This window comes from Papaver somniferum, chromosome 2, assembly GCF_003573695.1.
Source record: "Papaver somniferum cultivar HN1 chromosome 2, ASM357369v1, whole genome shotgun sequence".
NCBI classification, from domain to species: domain Eukaryota; kingdom Viridiplantae; phylum Streptophyta; class Magnoliopsida; order Ranunculales; family Papaveraceae; genus Papaver; species Papaver somniferum.
Window position 1 is genome coordinate 127,228,591 of NC_039359.1, and position 19,792 is coordinate 127,248,382.

Here is a 19,792-nt window from a genome sequence, read left to right on the forward strand (position 1 = left end):
GATTTAACACTTAACTAATCTAGCACTGGAGAACAGTGAGGTTTATAATTCTGGTGTGTGTGTTGTCTTTGTTCGTAGGAAACCATCGTCGGGTCTTGCTAACCTGGACAGGCCAACTGCAAGCATGGATTACCATTCATGATAGGAAGACTTTCTTCTATTAGTAAACTGTTAGATCCCAAATTTTATTTAGAAACCGATAGAGTACCTTTTCTCCTAATTAGAACTATTAATCTATTAAAGTAGATATGAAGTTAAGTTGTAAGAGTAGTTAAGTCAATAGTTCGATCATTAGTGTTAATAATAATAAATGATAATAAGATCATTAACAATCATTATAAAAGTAATATTAACACTTATCAAATAGTATGAAATTGACCTTTATCTAATTAAAATCGTATTAATAAGTGTATAAAGATAAAAGTAATAATTAGGATCAAGTAGCTATGCAGAATTATTAATAATTATCTACGGTCAGATTATGTAAATTAATTAAAGTTATAAATACATTCTTTTACATTTGAAGTAACTACCAGATAGTTAATATAAGATTTGTTAGGTTAAGACTTAAGAACGTGCGAATATATTGCATAAAATAAATAGACTAAAATTCTTAGTAATCTTATACCAAAATTATTTTTTAGTTCAATAACTGATTTAGTAAATCATTAGAAGTTAAACAAATATACATGAACAAACATAAAAGTATTTGGATGCTTAATACAGAAATAGACTTGAAAGAAAATTAATTCGTATATTGATAGGATACTGTACATTAATAGACATTACAATTTTGTGCACCCTCAAATTGAAATAATATTAAGTTATCAACGTTAATATTTGATAAGATATGTATAGTATATAGACTCGATATGATTAGATAAAATCAATTATAGTAATCTTTACGTGAATGTAAAATCATACTTAGAAAATTAAGATTTAGTATATCAACTGAGTTATCATCAAACCAGTAACGATAGTAATTAAGATAGTGATAATAGTAGCACATATGATAACAGTATTTCAATAATTTAAAGTAGATAATAATATTTGGAAAATTTATATATTGTATAACAGTAAAATTAAAATAGTAGATACTATAAATTTACGTGAAATCAAATTTGAGTTAGTTATATGGATAAACTACATCAAATTAATAAATTATTAAATACTAAACTGTAATTTAGCACGGAGGACCTAGACATACTTATTTGTTGGAATCAAATTCACCATAGCGAGCTTAGAGACAGTTATATTATGAAATAGAAAATTAGTCTATTGAACCTAGAGCTACAAATTATAGACTTTAGTCGTAGAAACCCAAATAGGCTTGTGTTTCTTTTCTTGTTGTTTTGACTCATTTGAAATGAGTTGTTTTCTTTCGTGCGTTTGTAAGTATGGGCAATACTTGCATTTGGTTGAGAGATCGTTTTTCTCTATAAGGTGGGGAGTTTTGCAGACAAGAAGTGCGATTCGATTTTCGAGGACGAAAATGAATAAGGTGGGGAGAATATAAGGACCCTCAAGACGATGATCAAGAGATGACTAAGTCATTAATGGCTCGATTAGCTAAGGTAGATTTTAATTAATAGAAATTAACCTAACAACGATCTAGATAATAAATTAGTACCACTGAATGGATATCGAAAAGTTACGTGGAATGGACTACTCGAACGTGTCAATCGAATACCGGATGAAGAAGATTTCTCAATTTGTTTACGGAGGGTAAAATAGTTTTTTTATAGATAACCGACCTGGATGCCCTTATCATTTGTGTAAGTGCCTTTATCATTTATCTCTGGACTTATCACCGAATTCGTGTCGAAGAGAAATTCATCTCTCTCTTTTTTCTCCTTTTTCCTATTCTTCTTCTATTCTTCTTCGTTTTCTCTCTGGCGATTCTGAGAGTCTTTTCTGAAGCTGTGAAATCAAAAAGAAACTTAGGGGAATCAATTATTTAGTTTGATAGATGAAAAGTGGTGATTGTTCTGTGAATCTTTGAAGAAGAAGATGGTTTTGATAATGAATCGAAAATAGGTAATTTAGGTTTTAAATTGATTGATGTTTCTTTATGAAATCGTTCTGTTATGATTAATTATATAATGGGTTTGATGTTAATTGAAGTATAGAGTTGTCCTATAGAGTTTAATTTTGATTTCATAGAAATTAGGGTTTCTGTTCTTCCCTAAATCTACCAGAAGTTAGGGTTCTTGTGAATTAGGTTGTTTAAGTTGGATTATGCAGATGAAGAATTTGAATTAGATAGAGGTTAAGATATTAGTTCAGGGTTTTGCAAAGAAGAAACAAAAGATGATTGAGTTGTAGTTCAAGGATAATTGGTAGTTGGATATTGATGTTGTTTATTTGAATCGAGTTGAACATGGGTAGTTGCACTAGCAGTTGGGAGTATGACATAGGGTTTGTAGTTAGATGTGAAGAATTACAAGTAAAGGTGGTGAGCTGGAAGATACAGTAGATTGTGGAATTGTGTTGGTCAGAATGAGGCAGAGATATTTCTGTTAATGGAACAAGAAGAATTGGCAGGGTAAATATGAGATGTTGTGAAGACTTGAAGCTGAACTGAGGAGCAGTGGTGTTAATGCAATGAGAGTTGTAATGGTGATATAAGTGTATGATGTTGAACTGGTGGAGATTCAAGATTGAGTGAGCAGTGATGTCTGCAATCAAGTTTCTGAATTGGTGTTGGTGTTAGTTACATAGATTTGTGTTGGATGTCGTTGAATGAGAAAGGAAATGGGAATGATTTGTAGGATGTAGATGCTATAGTTGGTGGTGCTGAGCTAAAATAGTAGTTGACTGAATCCGTGGAGATTCAGATTTAGCATGCAGTGTTATGTTGAATTGGATGGGCAGTGTGTTTATTGGGAAGAGGTGTTGAATGTCTGGTTAGGGATTGATTGCAGGTACAAGAGTTTGGATAGTGAGTAAATCTGAAGTACTCAGTTTTGTAAGAAGTTAGAGGGTATGAATGTGAAGAAGATATTACAGAGAAACAGTGTTATCTGAGTTACAACTTAGACGCATGAATTAGGAGATTCGTGACTGTTATAAATGAAGTGAGATAACAAAAGGATAGTTGTAGTTGCAGTGGCCTTAGTGGAAGCTTGCAATAACTGATTTAAAAGTAAACTGAATTGTATTTGGGAATGAATTATAGAGTTGTCTGGAATGAAGGAATTGTATATTGTTGTAATGTATAAATCTAAGCCATTTTAGTGTTGAACTGGTGTGAGAGTTGCAGGTGTAGTAGTGCCTTTGGCCTGTGCTATGGCTCAGGCATGTGTTCCCTTGTTCAGTCAGATGTCTATGTCTGACTGATTTAGTTTAGCTGACTCAGTTTTCTGACTGAGGTGAATCGGTGTTAACTCACCGAGTTTCCTTCTTTACCTGACTTGACCAGTTGACCTGACTTTGAATAGTTTGACCTGACTTGACCAGGACCTTGACCTTGAATGGACGTTGACTGTTAGTTAAACCCTTTGACCTTTAGTTTGACCCAGATAGACTGAACCTTAGATTAATGGGCTTGTTTAGTGGACTTGGGCTTAGGAGTAGTTTTTCTATTTTGATAAGGACGATTTTTTGGGGACCATGGTTTTTTTTTTGGGGACCATGGTTTTATTTTGGGTAAAGGCATTAGAAGTAATTTTAGGTCACCAGATATCTAGTTATTTATTTAATACCTAATCTACCCTCTTAATTAATTTTAAGTTATGATTAGTGAATGATCTAGTTAAAAATAATTAGTGAGGTTATATTAAAAGATGGGTTTATTATTAGTTGAGTAGAATTATTGAGAGAGTAGAGTTAGAGAAGATGAAGGAGAAAAACATGGAAAATAATTTTTTTTTCCAATTCACTAAGTTTGAGTATTAAAATGATGAAAATTCATCTGATTCTTCATCTCCATCCTCTTCTAGAATATTTGTTACTGATTCTTCATCTCCATCCTCTTCTAGAATATTTGTTAATCTTCAAAATGTTCCGGATTTGAACTGGATTTTGAACAGTTCGGTTACTTTATATGAAGAACAAGTAACCGAACTCATCTGAAGCTGTAGTTCGGTTGCCCCGTGAGATGAACAAGTAACCGAACTCATCTGAAAGTGTAGTTCGGTTACTTGTTCCAACCACGCAGGTTAACGAACTCTGAGTTCGATTTCTGCGATAAAATTGTGAAGTTACCGAACTTAACAAACAAAAAAAATGTGAAGTTCCAGCGTCTAATGGCTAAGTTCGGTTACTTTGTAGTTTTAAAGGTTTTTGCGAACAAACCGAACTCTATTGGCTAAGTTCGGTTATTTTGGAACTCAACATAGTGGCCACAACAACACAGTTCGGTTAGACTGGATTTTTTTTCGGTTCTAAGGGTGGAGTTCGGTTACTTTGTAGTTTTAAAATTTTTTGCGAAACAACCGAACAGAGAGTTCGGTGACTTAGTTTTAAATCCAATAAAACCGAACTGTTCTTCGTGTTCTTCATTTTCAAGAAGTTTGGTTAGTAAATTAGGGTTTTTTGGAAAATCGGCCTAACCGAACATGGCTCAGTAACTCCTATTAAAACCCTATTTTGATGATTTCTATTCGATTGAAGCAATCAAAATCAAATTAAAGTGAAGGGTTTGTTGGAAAATACCTCCGGAGTGGTCACATGGCAGAATCAGGTTGCGGCTGGCGTCTTTTATACTCGATAAAATTATTATGTAACCGAACTTAATTGTGATTGCATTGATGTTGTTATATTTCTTAAATAGGCGGTGGTGGTGGGAGGAGGTGGTGGTGGTAATCGGTGGTTGGTGGTGGTGATAATCGGAGGTGGTGGTGGTGGTAATCGGCGGCGGCGGTGGTGGTGGTGGTGGTAATCGGTGGTTGGTGGTGGTAATCGGCGGTGGTGGGCGGTGGTGGTGGGAGGAGGTGGTGGTTATATATATATAGGTGGTTATTGGGTTGGTTTTAAATTAAATTAGGTTAAGGGTATGTTAGTCATTTCAACGTTTTAGGACACCCCTTATCACTATAGGGAAGGTGGCCTAATAAAACCATGGTCCCCTCAAAAAAATCATGGTCCCTAAAAAATCATTCTTTGATAGCTTGGACCTTTATGGTCTGAATTGGCCTTTGGTTCCTTCTACAAAGTTGTAGATATTCATCAGACATATCAAATAGACAATAGAACCAATCTAATTGAATTAGCGAATCTTATATGTGGTAAAGATAGATAATAAAAAGGTGTAAAAGCATAAATGGGCTTAGAATCAATTAGATAGTTCACTTAGTCTTTAACTAGAAATTTGTATGAAAATGTGTTTGAGCCTTGTATAAGCCTTTTGGTTACTTTCTCAGATTTGCTTGTATGATTAACATTCGATCTTTATTAACAATGATCGATCTAAAGAATGAGCCAATGGATTGTACATCTCGAGGTAGGCGAGGCTTGTCATCAAAAGAGGTGGGAATCGATAACGAACTCTCTTGTATTCATTATTGTTTTACAAATCTATCTTTTGTGAAATCCATGCATATATTTGTTACTATATGATAGTGTATGCATGTATTATATGTGTGTAATACAAACTAGTTTTCTTTTACATTTTGGGATGAGCTTGGATCTTTAGAAACAACTGATATTTGTGTTTGGGAGTATTTACTTATTTTCAAAAGTGATTCTTTCCATTGACTGGAAAGTGGTTACAATCTTTACTTATTGTTAGCATAAAAGGGAGAAGGTTTCCTTTTGATTGGTGTGTGATGTGGTTGCCCAAAAGTTATATCTATATTTATGCGCTAAATGAGTGAAAATGGTTGCCAACTAATAAACTATCTAGGTGTGTACTCGTGTCACCGAATATTACTTTTCCTATTTCTGTACAGGCAACACATGTCTCATACATGAATGTTTACTGTTCTTTTAAATTAATTTCAAAAGCTATTTTATTATGTTTTGGTGTTTAGAGAGAATGATGTTGAGAATATTATATAAGATTGTTGGATTTACACGTGGGCGGATTGTGGGCTCTCCACTGTGTAAGCACTTTGGTCGGATATAATGTTGTTACCATTTGTTTCCTTTGAATACTTGCTATGTAGAGTGCGCGTAGAATAAGGTACTGGTAAGGTACATATCGTTTATGAATTGAGGACGGAAACCTCATGGGCACTTTAATGATCATTGAAGAATCCGCAACAGTCATGCCTTGCTACTCCGAAGGAAGACGTCGCTCAACTACTATTTATGTTGTGAATGTGTGCCGGTTTATTGGTTGATAGAACTTTATATTTTCAGTATTACTATTATTTTAATATGCTTTATATGTTTTCCGTGTTTTTGGGTTAAGTTTTCTAGCAGATTTCTTAATTGAATGCTTAAGTTTATCATTTAGATTCTTAGTGCCTCTTTTTTTTTAGTTAATCTCTTGGATTAGTCAGCTGCTAGCTTAGGGGGCGCTACAATAGCTCTGCTAACAAGGGATATAGATGTTTGGATCCTTCTACTGGTAAAGTTTATGTATCAAGACATATTGTCTTTCATGAAGATTCATTTCCTTATTCTACAATGAAGCAACTACCTTATTCAGAGACTGAGTTTATTGATTTTCCTCTTACACCTGTTTTATCGGATGAGTCTATCTCTGCAACAACTACTACTAATTATATTTCTTCATCTACTTCAGTTAATACTTCTCCAACAACTACTTCTACTACTACATTTCTTAATTCTGATAAAAATAATCTTGTCACTACTTTTACTCATAAAATGCAGACTAGAGCCAAAAGTGGTGTTTTGAAACCAAAGGTCCTCTTAGCTACCAAATATGCTTTATCTGCTAATCAACAATATCATCTTGCTATTCCTACACCAACTTGTTATTCTTAGGCTGCAAAAATTGAAGTTTGGCATAAAGGTATGAAAGTTAAACATACAACTCTCAAGGATGCAGATACTTGGACTTATGTTCCTCCACATCCTTTTCAGAACTTAATTGAATGTAAATGGGTTTTTAAAATCAAGTATAATCCAGATGGAACTATAGAAAGATTTAAAGCAAGGTTAGTGGCCAAGGCTTCTCATCAGTTAGACGGATTGGGCTATACTGATACTTTCAGTCCTGTTGTCAAGCCTGCTACTATCAGGTTAGTTCTATCTCTTGCAGTAAATTTTGATTGGTCAATCAAACAACTTGATATTAGTAATGCATTTTTTCATGGAGATTTAAAAGAAGAAGTTTATATGACTCAACCCCCTGGATTTCAAGATAAAGAACATCCAAATTATGTTTTCAAACTCAACAAATCTCTTTATGGTTTGAAACAAGCACAAAGGGCTTGGTATGAAAAATTGTCAGATGCTCTTATTTCTATGGATTTTGTTCCTTCTCTTGCTGATTCATCTTTGTTTGTTCAAAAGATTGGTTCTCAACTCACTATCATTCTGGTGTATGTTGATGATATCATTATAACTGGTAATAGTGCTTCTCATTGTGACTCTGTCATTGCTCATCTGTGTACTCAATTTCCTGTTAAAGATTTGGGCAGTCTCCATTACTTCTTAGGCTTGGAAGTGAAAAGGAACAAAACTGGCTTATTTCTATCCCAAACAAAGTATGCACTTGATCTGCTACATAAAACAAATTTGACAGGAATCAGTTCTACACCATGTCCAGCTTCTTTTAAACTAGGTGCTACTGAAGGAGACTTATTGTCTAATCCTACAGAGTATAGGTCTATTATTGGATCTTTACAATACTTAACTTGGACAAGGCCAGAACTTTGCTTTCAGTTAACCAGGTATGATAATTCATGCATTCTCCAATAACATCTCATCTAGCTGCTGCAAAAAGAATATTAAGATATGTGAAAGGTACACTTGAGCATGGTCTACTTTTCATTAAAGGATTTACAGCTCTCCAGGGATACTCTGATGCAAATTGGGTTGGAAATCCAGATGATAGAAGATCCACCAGTAGTTATCGTGTGTTCTTTGGATCAAATCCTGTCAGTTGGTCAGCTAAGAAACAAGGAACAGTTGCTAGATCAAGCACTGAAGCAGAATACAGATCTCTTGCTTCTACTGCAACTGAAGTAATTTGGCTTTGTCAGTTACTTAAAGATCTTCATGTTTTTCTGCCTTCATCACCAACCATTGCTTGTGATAAAAAGAGCTCTATTGCTCTTGCTTCAAATCTTGTTTTTCATAGCAAGATGAAACATCTTGCACTAGACTTTTATTTTGTCAGACAGTTAGTGCAATCTAAATCTTTACAGGTCATTTATCTCTCAACACTTGAACAAGCTGCTGATATTTTTACTAAGGGATTAAGTACTCCAAGGTTTGAATTTTTGAAGACCAAACTGAAGGTGTTAACTCCACTTCAGTTTGCAGGCAGGTAATAACACACTCTACAGATTTTACTATTTTACACTCTTCTTTTACAACCGTAATCTAGCTGTCTGTTTATCCGTACAGCTAGTTGTCCGTACAAGTCTATTGTAAGATTAATACACGTATAGGTCATCTAACGGTTGTCCTGTAAACACAATGTGTGACTGTATAAATAGTCACCTCTGTACTGTCTTCTTCAACCTTTGATTAATGGAATTAATCCTTCTTCTAAAGTGTAACTAGATCCATTATCTATCCATATTCAATTCCAAGCAAGAATTTGTGTTTTGGTGTTACCCATACAACTTGCATGAGAAAGCTTCTTTATTTGCATATTTCAGAGAACAAAAATATGATGTAACATACCAACAATTGGTATCCAACTATCCACCATTGATTCCAGGTGATCACAGAACAGCTTTGAAGAGTAATATGGAAAGAAATATAACATAAATTACAGAGAAGCCAACAAATAACTCTTAATTAACCCACAAAGGTTAGTAATTATCAAAATTTTAAACCTGAGAAAGTTACAATTAGAAGAACAAGACAGCTATAATAAGTGTCTATAGACTATTCTTACATACTGTTGGATAAAAAGATTTATATTGCTCTTTTCTCTACCTTTGCAGAGGACATGAAAATCTTCTATGATTTACTCACTCAATGGTCATCAGAAATTTGACATATCCTCGTAACTAGAGAGGAATATATATTTACTGTGGTTTTAGTTCTCTCATTTTCATAGTTCGTCTTTCGCTGGAGCTTCCTGATTATGCTTTACTACTTTAGCATTTTTGTTGATGAATATTGCCAGATCTTTCAAGCTTGACTTGGAAGATACTTTGGTCTGTAATATGAAAATGGATTTTCAGAACTGGGAGTAAACATTACAAGAAGATTTGAAGTGAACAATTTGATAGGTAAACTCACCGGATTTGATTTGTCGGCAGATGGGTAGAACAAAAGCATTGGGTATTCGGTTATCTGCAAAACAACGAAAGTGGAATAAGATATCAAAAAATACTTTTCTCGACTAATCACAGACATTTTTTTGGATTATTTTCGAAAATAAGACTATTCTATATAATATTGATTGATTGATTACTCTAGTCAAATCATGAGTTTTTCTAACAAAAATAAACAGAAAGGCTTATGAAACTTTTGTAATTAGATTTAGATAATAGTCAATGATAGTACCTGCAATTCTGGGTGTTCATTTGTAGAGGCATCTATTCTTGCGATGATTAGATTCTCAAATCCTTTAAAATGCTTGGCTAACTTCACTATTTTCTTGCTCATGTCTTCACAATCGACGCACCATGGTGCATATACCTTCAATAAGATATGAAAAGCATTGATTCAGTTATATTACATCCAACTAGATAACTTTGTTGAATACTCAAATGGTGATAAACACTGGCGGGGTAGCAAGAAATGCAGGAGTGTGATGCTAATTGAAGAGTATAATCAAGAGCAAACGCACAAACCTCTAATAGTACATTCTGAGGACTGGTCAAAACCAAATTTTCGAAAGTCCTCCCTACTACAGTTAGAACTGTTGCATTTTCCTGTAATTTATGTGCAGAGAACGATGTCAGTATAACCAGTTGGAAATAAACAGAAATCTGATAATGAGGTGGAAACCCAATCCTGGATAATAGAAAACATTGAAGCGGAAAAAGACAAGATCTACAAAGTTTGACATTTAAAATTAGGAGAAAACAGAAGAAGATAGTGTTTTATGCAAGTAGCAAGGGAAGTTTCAAGTGGTTGTGGAGAAAATTTGCTCACACTTAACTGCGCAGTTGCCGATTAATTTAGGCTACTTACATTATTCGGTATTGGTTGTGACTTGAAGTATGTTGATAGGGTACCATGAAGCAGCCCAGAGCAGAACTCCTACAAAATTTTATAAAAAGCCAGATCAGTTCTCCACATGACATTTCTTGGAGAAGCGAATGAGTATAGATGTTACCTCCAAACTGTGTGCTGTTGGATCTGATTCTAACAAGTATTTTGCATTTACTTTGTTATCAAAAGCAGTTACCTGTCAGGCACACATAGATATATAACCAGCATCACTTAGTCAATCAAGCTGCAGCAGGTAATGGTAAATGAATGAGACCGGATTGGACAGAAGGTATAAAAAAACTGACAAGAATACTCACAACAGCTTTTTTCGAATCTTCGTATCCAAACAAAGTCAAAAAGGGTTTTGCTAGGTTATCATCTGTGATATCAACATACACGAACAATATCTGGAACCAAACAAGCAACATTAGAACTGTCGAAGCGTCTATCAGAAAATACTAACCAATCCAATAACTTCAAAATGATTTGAACTGCTAATATATTAAAGAAATAACCCAACTGTGTTACCTTAGATTTGAATTTTCTCGCAACATCTTGAAGAGGAGCCAAAAGGTTTTTAAAGTCATCAGCATTCCCGAAGACAAAAACCTGGAGAAAGAATCACACATGGAGATAATTTGACTAATGAGTCCTGAATCCTGCAACACTGGTTTAACTAAGGGCATTTTTTCCATGGTGAAAGGTAATTTGACCAGCGGCATACAATGAAATATATATTGCACCAGTCATGCAGATGATTCAGCTAAGTAGCACAATCTACCAGCACGTATTTTACCGTTCTTGGGTAGCATGAAACAGTTCATTGGGAGGGGTAACCAATCCATACTGGATAAAGTTTTGCTTACTTACTCAAAAGTTGAAAATGATGAAAGAGGAAAAAGAAATGAGTGTTAAAGAAACCAGACTTTGCAAGCGAGATACCAACCTGGAGTTTTACAGGGCTGGCGTAAACTCTGATGGAATTTTGTTCAGTGAGTGTAGTAACTAAAGGGAACTTGTTATACTCTAGAAACTGTAATATATTTCCCATTGTTAAAGTATCCTCTGCAAAGCAAAAAAATGGACCATCGGTTACAAAGATATGCATCTAATAATGCAAATTAGCCATTCGAGGTCATAACAACAGTATATGCATCATACACAGATATAGATAAACAGAAAACCAAATGTTTAATCATCCGCAAATCTTGAGCAGATTTAGTGTTTGACAAGCTGTTGTAAATTAAGCTGTAAATGTAACTCAGGACTTACCAAATGCCACATGGGTTTCTGGCTCATTTTTGACGAGGCCAAGGAAATGACCCTTAGTCTTAACACCAGGAAAGAGAGCTTCAGCAACTTGTGAGCTGCTAGCTTCAGCAAATTGGATCTCATTGTCAGCAACTGCTGCTTTTGCGAATTCTTCGTAGTCCTTTCCCTACAAATACTTTTTTAATTAATAGGAATTCAGTAGTATAGGATGAAACTACGGCATAAATCAGAATTTCAGTCAGCTCGTTTCCATTTTTACAAACAACCAACTCTGCAAGACTGAAATTAAACAAAGTCAATGGTCCTAGCAAATCCGAAAAGCCCCGTAATGCTACGATAAAGAGTCTAAAACTTCACATGTTCTTTATCTAATTTTTTCAGCTATGTACTTCAGATATCAACAACTTCAATCAGACACATCTTTTTATGCAATAAACTCAATGAGATGCTGTGCTGAAGTTCCAGATAAAATGTAGCAACTGACAAATAAGAATTAACATTAAAGGGGACAAGCAATATCCTTGATTGGACCTACCATGAGTTTGCACAAAGTAAAAACATATTAGTACTAGAGTTCCCCCAGAATGGTAGAAGTTAATAGACGAGATTCAGTAGAATCAGAATCGTTTTCCATTTGAAACCGAGAAAAGGTTCATTCAGGAACAGAATTTAATTACAAAGACGGATTGGCATATACATTCTGAGGAGAAAAACAAAAATAAATGTTTCATCATAAAAACCAACCCAACGATAAAATTGACATCGACTTACAAAATCCATCATAAATTTTAGGTAATGGTCTAGTTTAAGTTCTACAAAGAACAAAATCTTATTGTTGGCTGTGAGAGCTAAGTTGAATGAGTATGCCACACCCACTAAATTATCCCAACTAGTTAACAATGGAAGCATAGTGAACTTCACTTTCATAACAACAAAGAATAAAGAAGGCTAAACAATTACTCTAAATCATTAATCAAATGGTATATCGACTTTCAGTAAAATCCCAAATTCCATACCTCAAATTTCTCAAACAGACCGATAATAAACATAGGGTTTTTTGAAAGAAAATCTTCCGACTCGGGTACCGAATTGAGTCTAATGGTAGGCATACCAGTCTTTTTTCTTGCCCAGATCACTATCTCCTCTCTGTATGTATAACAAAATCAATCACATAAGCACAAATCAAATTTGCAACATAGCTATTCAAAGAGTAATCACAACAATTCTAGTTATACTTACGTCGAAAATCCACCAGTATAAACCTGAGAGCTTCCATTGACAAACAAAAGCAAAGTTGGAAACCCACTAATTCCAAGAACAGAAGCAGCTTTTGGATGCCTCTCAGCATCAATCTTTGCCAGCACAATAGGATTCCCCATTTTATTAAGAATATTTGCAGCTTCTGCAAATCTAGGCATTAATTCTGCACTTCTAAAGCACCATGGAGCATAACCCAGAACCAAAACAAATTCATTTCCTTCAAAGACAACTCTTTTATAGTTCTCCATGTTCAATTCAGGAACAATTCTTTGTGCTTTAGTTAAAACCTCAGCTTCAGCTGATTTCACTTGAGAATCTTCTGCTGCTTCTTCTTCCTCATCCAATGCTAACAATTCTTCGAAATCCTTAACATCATCTTCCTCATTATTAGTATTATCATCTGGAACTGATGATTCTGAAGCTATGATTGAAGTAATTAAACCCAGTAAAATCAAAAGGGTTAGAGAGAAAGTGATGATCTTGAAAGTGTGTTTTGATTTAGTCATTTTAGTGAACATTTAGTGGGTTGTTGCCGGATCTGATAAATCTTCAATACAGAAATCGAAAGAGATCTGAGCTCATGGAGGAACCCTTAAATTTAAGACCAGGAGAGTTAATGGAGGTTGGCTTTAGTGAGGGTTCAGCTTAAATTAAGGGGCGTGGTAATAAGTCAAAAAGGACATGAATTGAGGCAAAATGTAAAACCAGACATTTGTTTTCTTTTTGGTGGGTAATCCAGACATGCGAGTGTAAAATGAAAGTCGGAACATGGACGAAAGGTGGTCCGTTCCCATCTGTTGACTACAGCAAAAGGGTCACTCACTCATAATTGCTGTTAGACAAGGTGCCGGTGGCTAAGCTTGTTTGGAGCATGCTTGGTGATGGGATTCCGGTTTACTAGTAAGGATACCAAAATTCATATAAAAGGATTTTTTTGTCCTCATCCTCGTTGATAAAATCTGGCATCCTCATTGGTAATGTTGGTTTGGAAAGTGACTCCTTACCTTCTGCTCTATGGGTCAAGGTGTTGAGATCCAAATAATTTAGACTCACCGTTTCTTTAATAATTAGTTTTAGGAGTTTTAAATATTTTTTGGATTTGAGATAGCATAAAACAGAAATCTTAATTAGTAACGAGCATGGTTTGAGTTGGTTCGGTTTTAGCTCCGTTAACATGCAATTCATCGCATAACGGATTTCGAGTATGGAATCTGAATGGTTCAAATATTCGATGGATTCGCATGTGATGGTTGCGCAGAATCATGCAAGGTTGGACGCGGATGAGTCTAATGGATTTTTTTTATAATTAATAAAAATGGATAGAAAAAAACTAAGAAAAATGGCTTGAATTCCATGTCTCGGAAGACTATAATAAAGTGATAGGTTCAAAATAACAGCTAAAAATACACTACAAAACTGCGCCCGTGCATTAAGTATAGGACATCATTGAACAACTATGATGTTTATGACTCAAAACACGAAACTACCTATAGAATTTGCATAAATGTGACCAAGATCAATGCACAACAAGTAAAATGACTACACCAACACATAAATAGTACTTAACAAATAAAATTTGTTGTAGCCACACAAATACATAAAAAGATGTCAAGAAAATATAACTGCGAACAAATAAAATTAGTTCAACGAGAAAATAAGACCAAATGAAATAAAAATAGCTACAAAACCCCGCATTTTTAAAAATGCCCAATAAAACTTTCCAATCTATAAATATACTAAATACAAAGATACAACAACTTATAAAACTGAATTAATAGCACATATCATTCACTATTACGAAGTACAGTTAATACCAGGTGACATCTCTGTCTCCATTTTAATCCCGGCTAGAAACATTCGATAAAAGGTAAATCTGGAAGTCATAGATGAACACATCTTGGAAAAATTCCAAGCATACCTGTTAAGTGCATATTTTTCATATATTTAGTGTCGAATCCATGTTAGTAATTGCTATATATTCTTGCGCATTACTGTATATTACTCTTGTTTTCTCTTATTTATGTTTTGCTAGGTGAATCGTCCAAAAGAAGTGAATTTGCACGTAATTGTGCAATAAAAGAAGTTAGCTACAAGTGGAGAAGGGCCAAAGACCAAGTAGAGCTCGTTCATATCTAGGAGTCCTTGATATCATCTCGAACAGGACGAAAACACGAATCCAATGGCGAAAGAATGAGGTCAATCCGATGTCGTATGAAGAAGATATGGGCGAAAAGAGAAGTCAAGCTTGTCGGTTCTCCGGAAATGACAGTTAGACGGGAAATGTTAAAGGAGGACGCTGGAACTACTAGGGGGAGACAAGATCACTAAAGGCAACAGGATTTTGGATCAAGGCTGTCATTTTCATCTTCCTCCTCACGATCAGTTATGAAACAGGGTGAGGCAGTTGAGCTGTTGTTTCAGTATGGCAGTGAACATGGTTATGCTTGGTGTTTGTAGTGAAGACTGGTGGTTGTGATTATCATCAGTGACGATGAAGACTTCCACGGAGTTCGTAGGTACTGATGTTCTGTGTATGACGTGATTACAACTCGATGTTAACAGGGAAGAATAATAATGTTGCTGCCGTGATTATCTCGATGATGGTTAACGTGATTTGAAGTGGTTTCGATCTAGAGTGGACCACTGGACTGTTGGAGCAGTGATAAGAGATGGGTTAGTCGATAAAAGGGTTGTGGATTGTTGGTTCAAGAGAAGGTTGTTGTGGCTGGTGATGGCAGTAGTGATTGACTCAAGAAAGTATTGGCGATGGTGGACTGTGATTGAGAGTTTGGCAGTTGATGGAGCTTGGAAGTAGTGTGTGAATGTTGGTGGAAGTGAACGGCAGAACCAAGGTAGAAAATAGCAGTGATGACGAGAGAAACCAGTGAGTTGCAGCCGGTGTTATGCTGTGACGGAGGAGTGACGATAAGGTCATTGGAGGAGTTGACTGTGATGATGAAACGGGCTTGGCAGTGATGATATAGGGATGGAGATTGACCGGTGATGAATGGTTCTTACGAAGATAGATAGGTATACTAATTCAGTTAACGTTTGGTAACGGCGAAGGATTCCTTGATCATCTTTCTTTTATTTGTTATTCTTTTTATTTACTTTAAACCAAAAACCCCTTGTCTTCTTTTACTTTATTTTGCTGATCAAATAACCTATCAATTACACAACTCTCTGTGGGAACGATCCTTACTACCGCTATATTACTAGTTAATTAGTGAGAAATATCTCGATTAATTTTTTGTGCCTACGACAACCATCAAATTTTGGCGTCGCGGCCGGGGAAGTGCTATTGGAACCCTCACTTTACGTTAAGGGGTAGTCATTCTGTTAAGGGGCAGCCAAATTTGAGGGAACTGCTAAAGGCAGTTCGGTGTTTTATAAGGGGAAGAAAGGAATTCAAAATCTGTTGAAGTCACTCGCGCCTATTACTCAGGGCAACCATCGTCTTCTCCAAAGAAGAACCCAGGAAATCAAGTTTACGTTCTTCATGCATCAGTCATGGCTTGGCGTTAGTTCAGGGTTGTTGCCAACCATGGGCTCGTGGGAGTTTTCCAAGGAATGAAATGAGGAGATGATCAATGGAGTTGATAAGAGACTAACGGAGATGGGTTTTGAGCTCGTGTTGGCACTGACTAATGGCAGGAACGATGGAAGGCTGAACTAGGTAAGAGCATGGAGCTGCTGCCACCATCGGTAATAATTGGAGCTGTTATTGGTACCAGTAGTGTTGATGCGCTGTGGAAGACGAGTTTGCATGATTTCTGCTGATGATTTTCACGGGACAACAGGGAATGTAGAGCTCGAGTCTGCTGTCAGGATCAGCGTTGGAGTTCAACTCGAGAACACAGAGAATAGTGATGATGGAAAATGGCAGTGAGAAGATGAAGCTGAGCTTGGTTGTTTGCATTATCGATATAGAGACGGAGTCTGCAGTGGTGGTGATGGAGTTGTTACCGATGGAGTTTGGATATTGTCTGATGTTGCCTTGATCGAGACTAGGTGATGTTGTGCTGTAGTTATCGGAAGCTGATGGTGCTCGAGTTTGCTGCTCGATGAAAGAAAAGAGAGGATGGAATAGGAAGTTGTGGTCGATAGGGAGAAGAGAAAGCAAGAAAAATAGCGAAAAGATCCAGGAAAGTATACGGCTAGAAGTCCAAGCCGTGATTACTGTTTAGAAAATTAGCAAAACATCCAGGACAACTTTCGTATGGGAATTCCTAGCCGTGATTGAAGAGAAGATTTGCGATGAGAGTTACAGGAGAATAAAGATACACTGTCAGTTCCAGCCAACTGACATGCTAATTTCAGTTAAAAAGAAGACATTTGGGCTGGACCTGTTACCTGCGCTAAGCCCATGAAAGCTGGTGGACGTGAGTTTGGTTGTTTGACACAACTATGGAAGCGACTTAACTTGGAATTTTGGCCAGATTTGGCAACTGTTTTGCACGGGATTTGGCACGGGCACTTCTACAACTTGGATACCTATAAAAGAAACACTTCTTGACCTAGGTTAACATCTTACAATAATATATAATATCGACGTCTCATATTATACTTTGTTCTTCATAAAATATTCTAGGGTTTACTCTTTAGGGAAGAACCGGGTAATTGTGTAATCATGAGAAGCTAAACTTTTGTTGATTAAGGATGACTTCAATGTTCTGGCGTGAAGCTTTATTAGTTATATAAATCTATTCGGAGTTTTAATCACATAATCGTTTGTTTTCACTATAATTAGGGTTTATGATTGATTTCTAGATTATTCAAGTGTACAATTGGATTAATCTTTTGATCATTCTATTGCTAGTAAAGGGTTAGGATATCCGTGTAATTGTTGAATAGTCTTTACACAAGTGGAGAACGTGAGACCTCGTAGAGGGATTTTGTGGAGCAATCGTGTGTGAAGACAACACTAGTAAGTGGACCTTGCGATAAGAGTGTAACTGCTAGGATCAACCTAAGTTCATATAACTTAAAGCTTTCGCTGGGTTACACCTTGAGTGCGCTACTACTTGGTGGTTCGGTTGGATAGAACTTGATATGCGAGCGATTCGGTATCCAACTACACAAGGAACTTTGGGGATAGTACTGCTCTAGCTGCTTTCCTACGGTTGGTGATGAATGGTTCTAACGAAGATAGATAAGTATACTATTGAGTCAACGTTTGGTAACGGCGAAGGACTCCTTGATCATTCTTTTCATCTTATTTTCTTTTTATTATATATTTATTTAATTCATAAACCAACCCCCTTTTACTTTGTTTTGCTATCTAAATAACATATCAATTACACAGCTCTCTGTAGGAACGATCCTTACTACCGCTATATTACCAGTTAATCAGTGGGAAATATCTTGATTAATTTGTTGTGGTTACGACGTGCATCAATACCATGAACAACAGATTTTTAAGCTCGTACCCCCCATCCAGTAAATCGTTTGATGAGCTGGGTCGAGCCATTCGATTGGGTGACAAATATACCCACCCTTAATCTAAAGGAGTAATTGTATTTGGGATCTAGAAGTACTTTATTATATATATTTGGGAGTGTTGTTTGATTCCCTATTTTCTTTTTCTTTTTATGATACCATGTTTATATTTTACGCTTCTAGTCTTAGTGCATTAGTCAAATGCTCAATTTAATTACTCATATGGAATAAAATCACCAACTATAGTGTGCAATCAATTCGAGATGTGTGCAATAGAAGTATGGCAAGAATTTTTTAGTAAATGATTCACTAATTTGTTCTCTAAGATAATTAAGGTTCGTATGTAGTTTATACGACCAATATGAACTTTGCAAACTATTATTCCCGTTTCACCATCCTTAACAAACTTCTTGAATAAGCAATCTAAAAAGTTTCGTTCATTTCATATCCAACAACCATGAACTCAACCTTTTTCATTTTTATTGAGAATATTTTATCCATCATGTTATTTTGTTTGTCAAGGGGTCTTTAATGTTTCTTCTTGTTGCCTATATCCCCCTTAAGGAGGCTTCATCAAATGTTTTCATGCTTGTTGGCTCCCAGAAAATGTATCTTAAATCCCTTCAATTAAAAAGTCTTTTTGTTTTTCAATCACCTAAAGAGACTTCGTCGTCTTTTCAATCGATCATCAATTAGGTTATTGGTTTCGGTTATCATTAACGCGGGCTTGCACAATAGGTTCAATATATCAACCTTAGACCTATTCTACCTAGTGAATCAAAACCACATGGAAATTAATGATTTTTGATCGCTGTCGTAGGCGTCAAAAATAATTACACTTTCTTACTACTCAAAATATATAATGAAGCAAGGGCAAGAAAGGATCGTTCCCACATAGAGGACTAAGGTTGTCAATATGTTTCGATTTCTTATGTAAAACAAGGGGGTATTTTCTGATTTATGTAAAATAAACTACAATAAAAGCAAATAAATAAAAGTAAACAAATCAACTCAAGGATATGTGAAAATATTGGTCAAGGATTTCGTTCTCAGTCACTAAAATGTTCTTGTCTTAATAACTAGAATTGATATTTAATCTCTCATTATCAAAAGTCCTAAGATACCTAGTCGAAAGAATATCCCGCAATTTCCTGATTTCATCACACATACATGTAAAACGATGCAAATATGAATTCTACCAAAAGAATAACCTAACGCCTTGTGCTAATCAAGTTCAATTCCCATGGAGCATTAAGATTCATGAAATTAGGCTAATCATTGCAATTGAAATATATTGCGCAAACAATTCGAACAAAGGTCATGGTTCTCATATGATTACAAGGATATATCACTACAACCTAGAATCATATTTATGCTACTTGTGTTCAAGGATTATCGCTCGATGATTAACCCTAAACTAGCAATAGATGTGATTACAAGTTCTACCAAAACAAACAATCAAATCATGTTATAATACATCAATCATATAACTATGATTCCAGAGAATCATGATCGATAAAGATGAGACAAAACTAATATATTGAATAAAAGAACCATGTTATGTGAA

General features: G+C 35.5%; 1 protein-coding gene across 3 annotated transcripts in view; it reads right to left on the reverse strand.

Annotated features, from left to right (window-relative positions):
- The window catches only part of LOC113349076 (protein disulfide isomerase-like 1-6), an 82,164-nt gene extending 68,540 nt beyond the window's left edge, over nt 1–13,624 (reverse strand). Inside the window, exons 1-12 of one of the 3 annotated variants that reach the window (XM_026592994.1) lie at nt 12,766–13,575; nt 12,543–12,672; nt 11,527–11,692; nt 11,201–11,319; nt 10,783–10,863; nt 10,572–10,661; nt 10,379–10,450; nt 10,234–10,302; nt 9,891–9,971; nt 9,601–9,735; nt 9,334–9,387; nt 8,834–9,250 (exon numbers count right to left, since the gene is read on the reverse strand). In XM_026592994.1, coding sequence (XP_026448779.1) covers nt 9,143–9,250; nt 9,334–9,387; nt 9,601–9,735; nt 9,891–9,971; nt 10,234–10,302; nt 10,379–10,450; nt 10,572–10,661; nt 10,783–10,863; nt 11,201–11,319; nt 11,527–11,692; nt 12,543–12,672; nt 12,766–13,304 — 1,644 coding nt within the window. In that variant the 5' untranslated portion in view covers nt 13,305–13,575 and the 3' untranslated portion in view covers nt 8,834–9,142. Of the gene's footprint in view, nt 1–8,833; nt 9,251–9,333; nt 9,388–9,600; nt 9,736–9,890; nt 9,972–10,233; nt 10,303–10,378; nt 10,451–10,571; nt 10,662–10,782; nt 10,864–11,200; nt 11,320–11,526; nt 11,693–12,542; nt 12,673–12,765 lie in introns of those variants that run through there. The other 2 variants (XM_026592995.1, XM_026592996.1) reach the window with 2 other exon arrangements.
- Between the last annotated feature and the right edge of the window lie 6,168 nt (nt 13,625–19,792).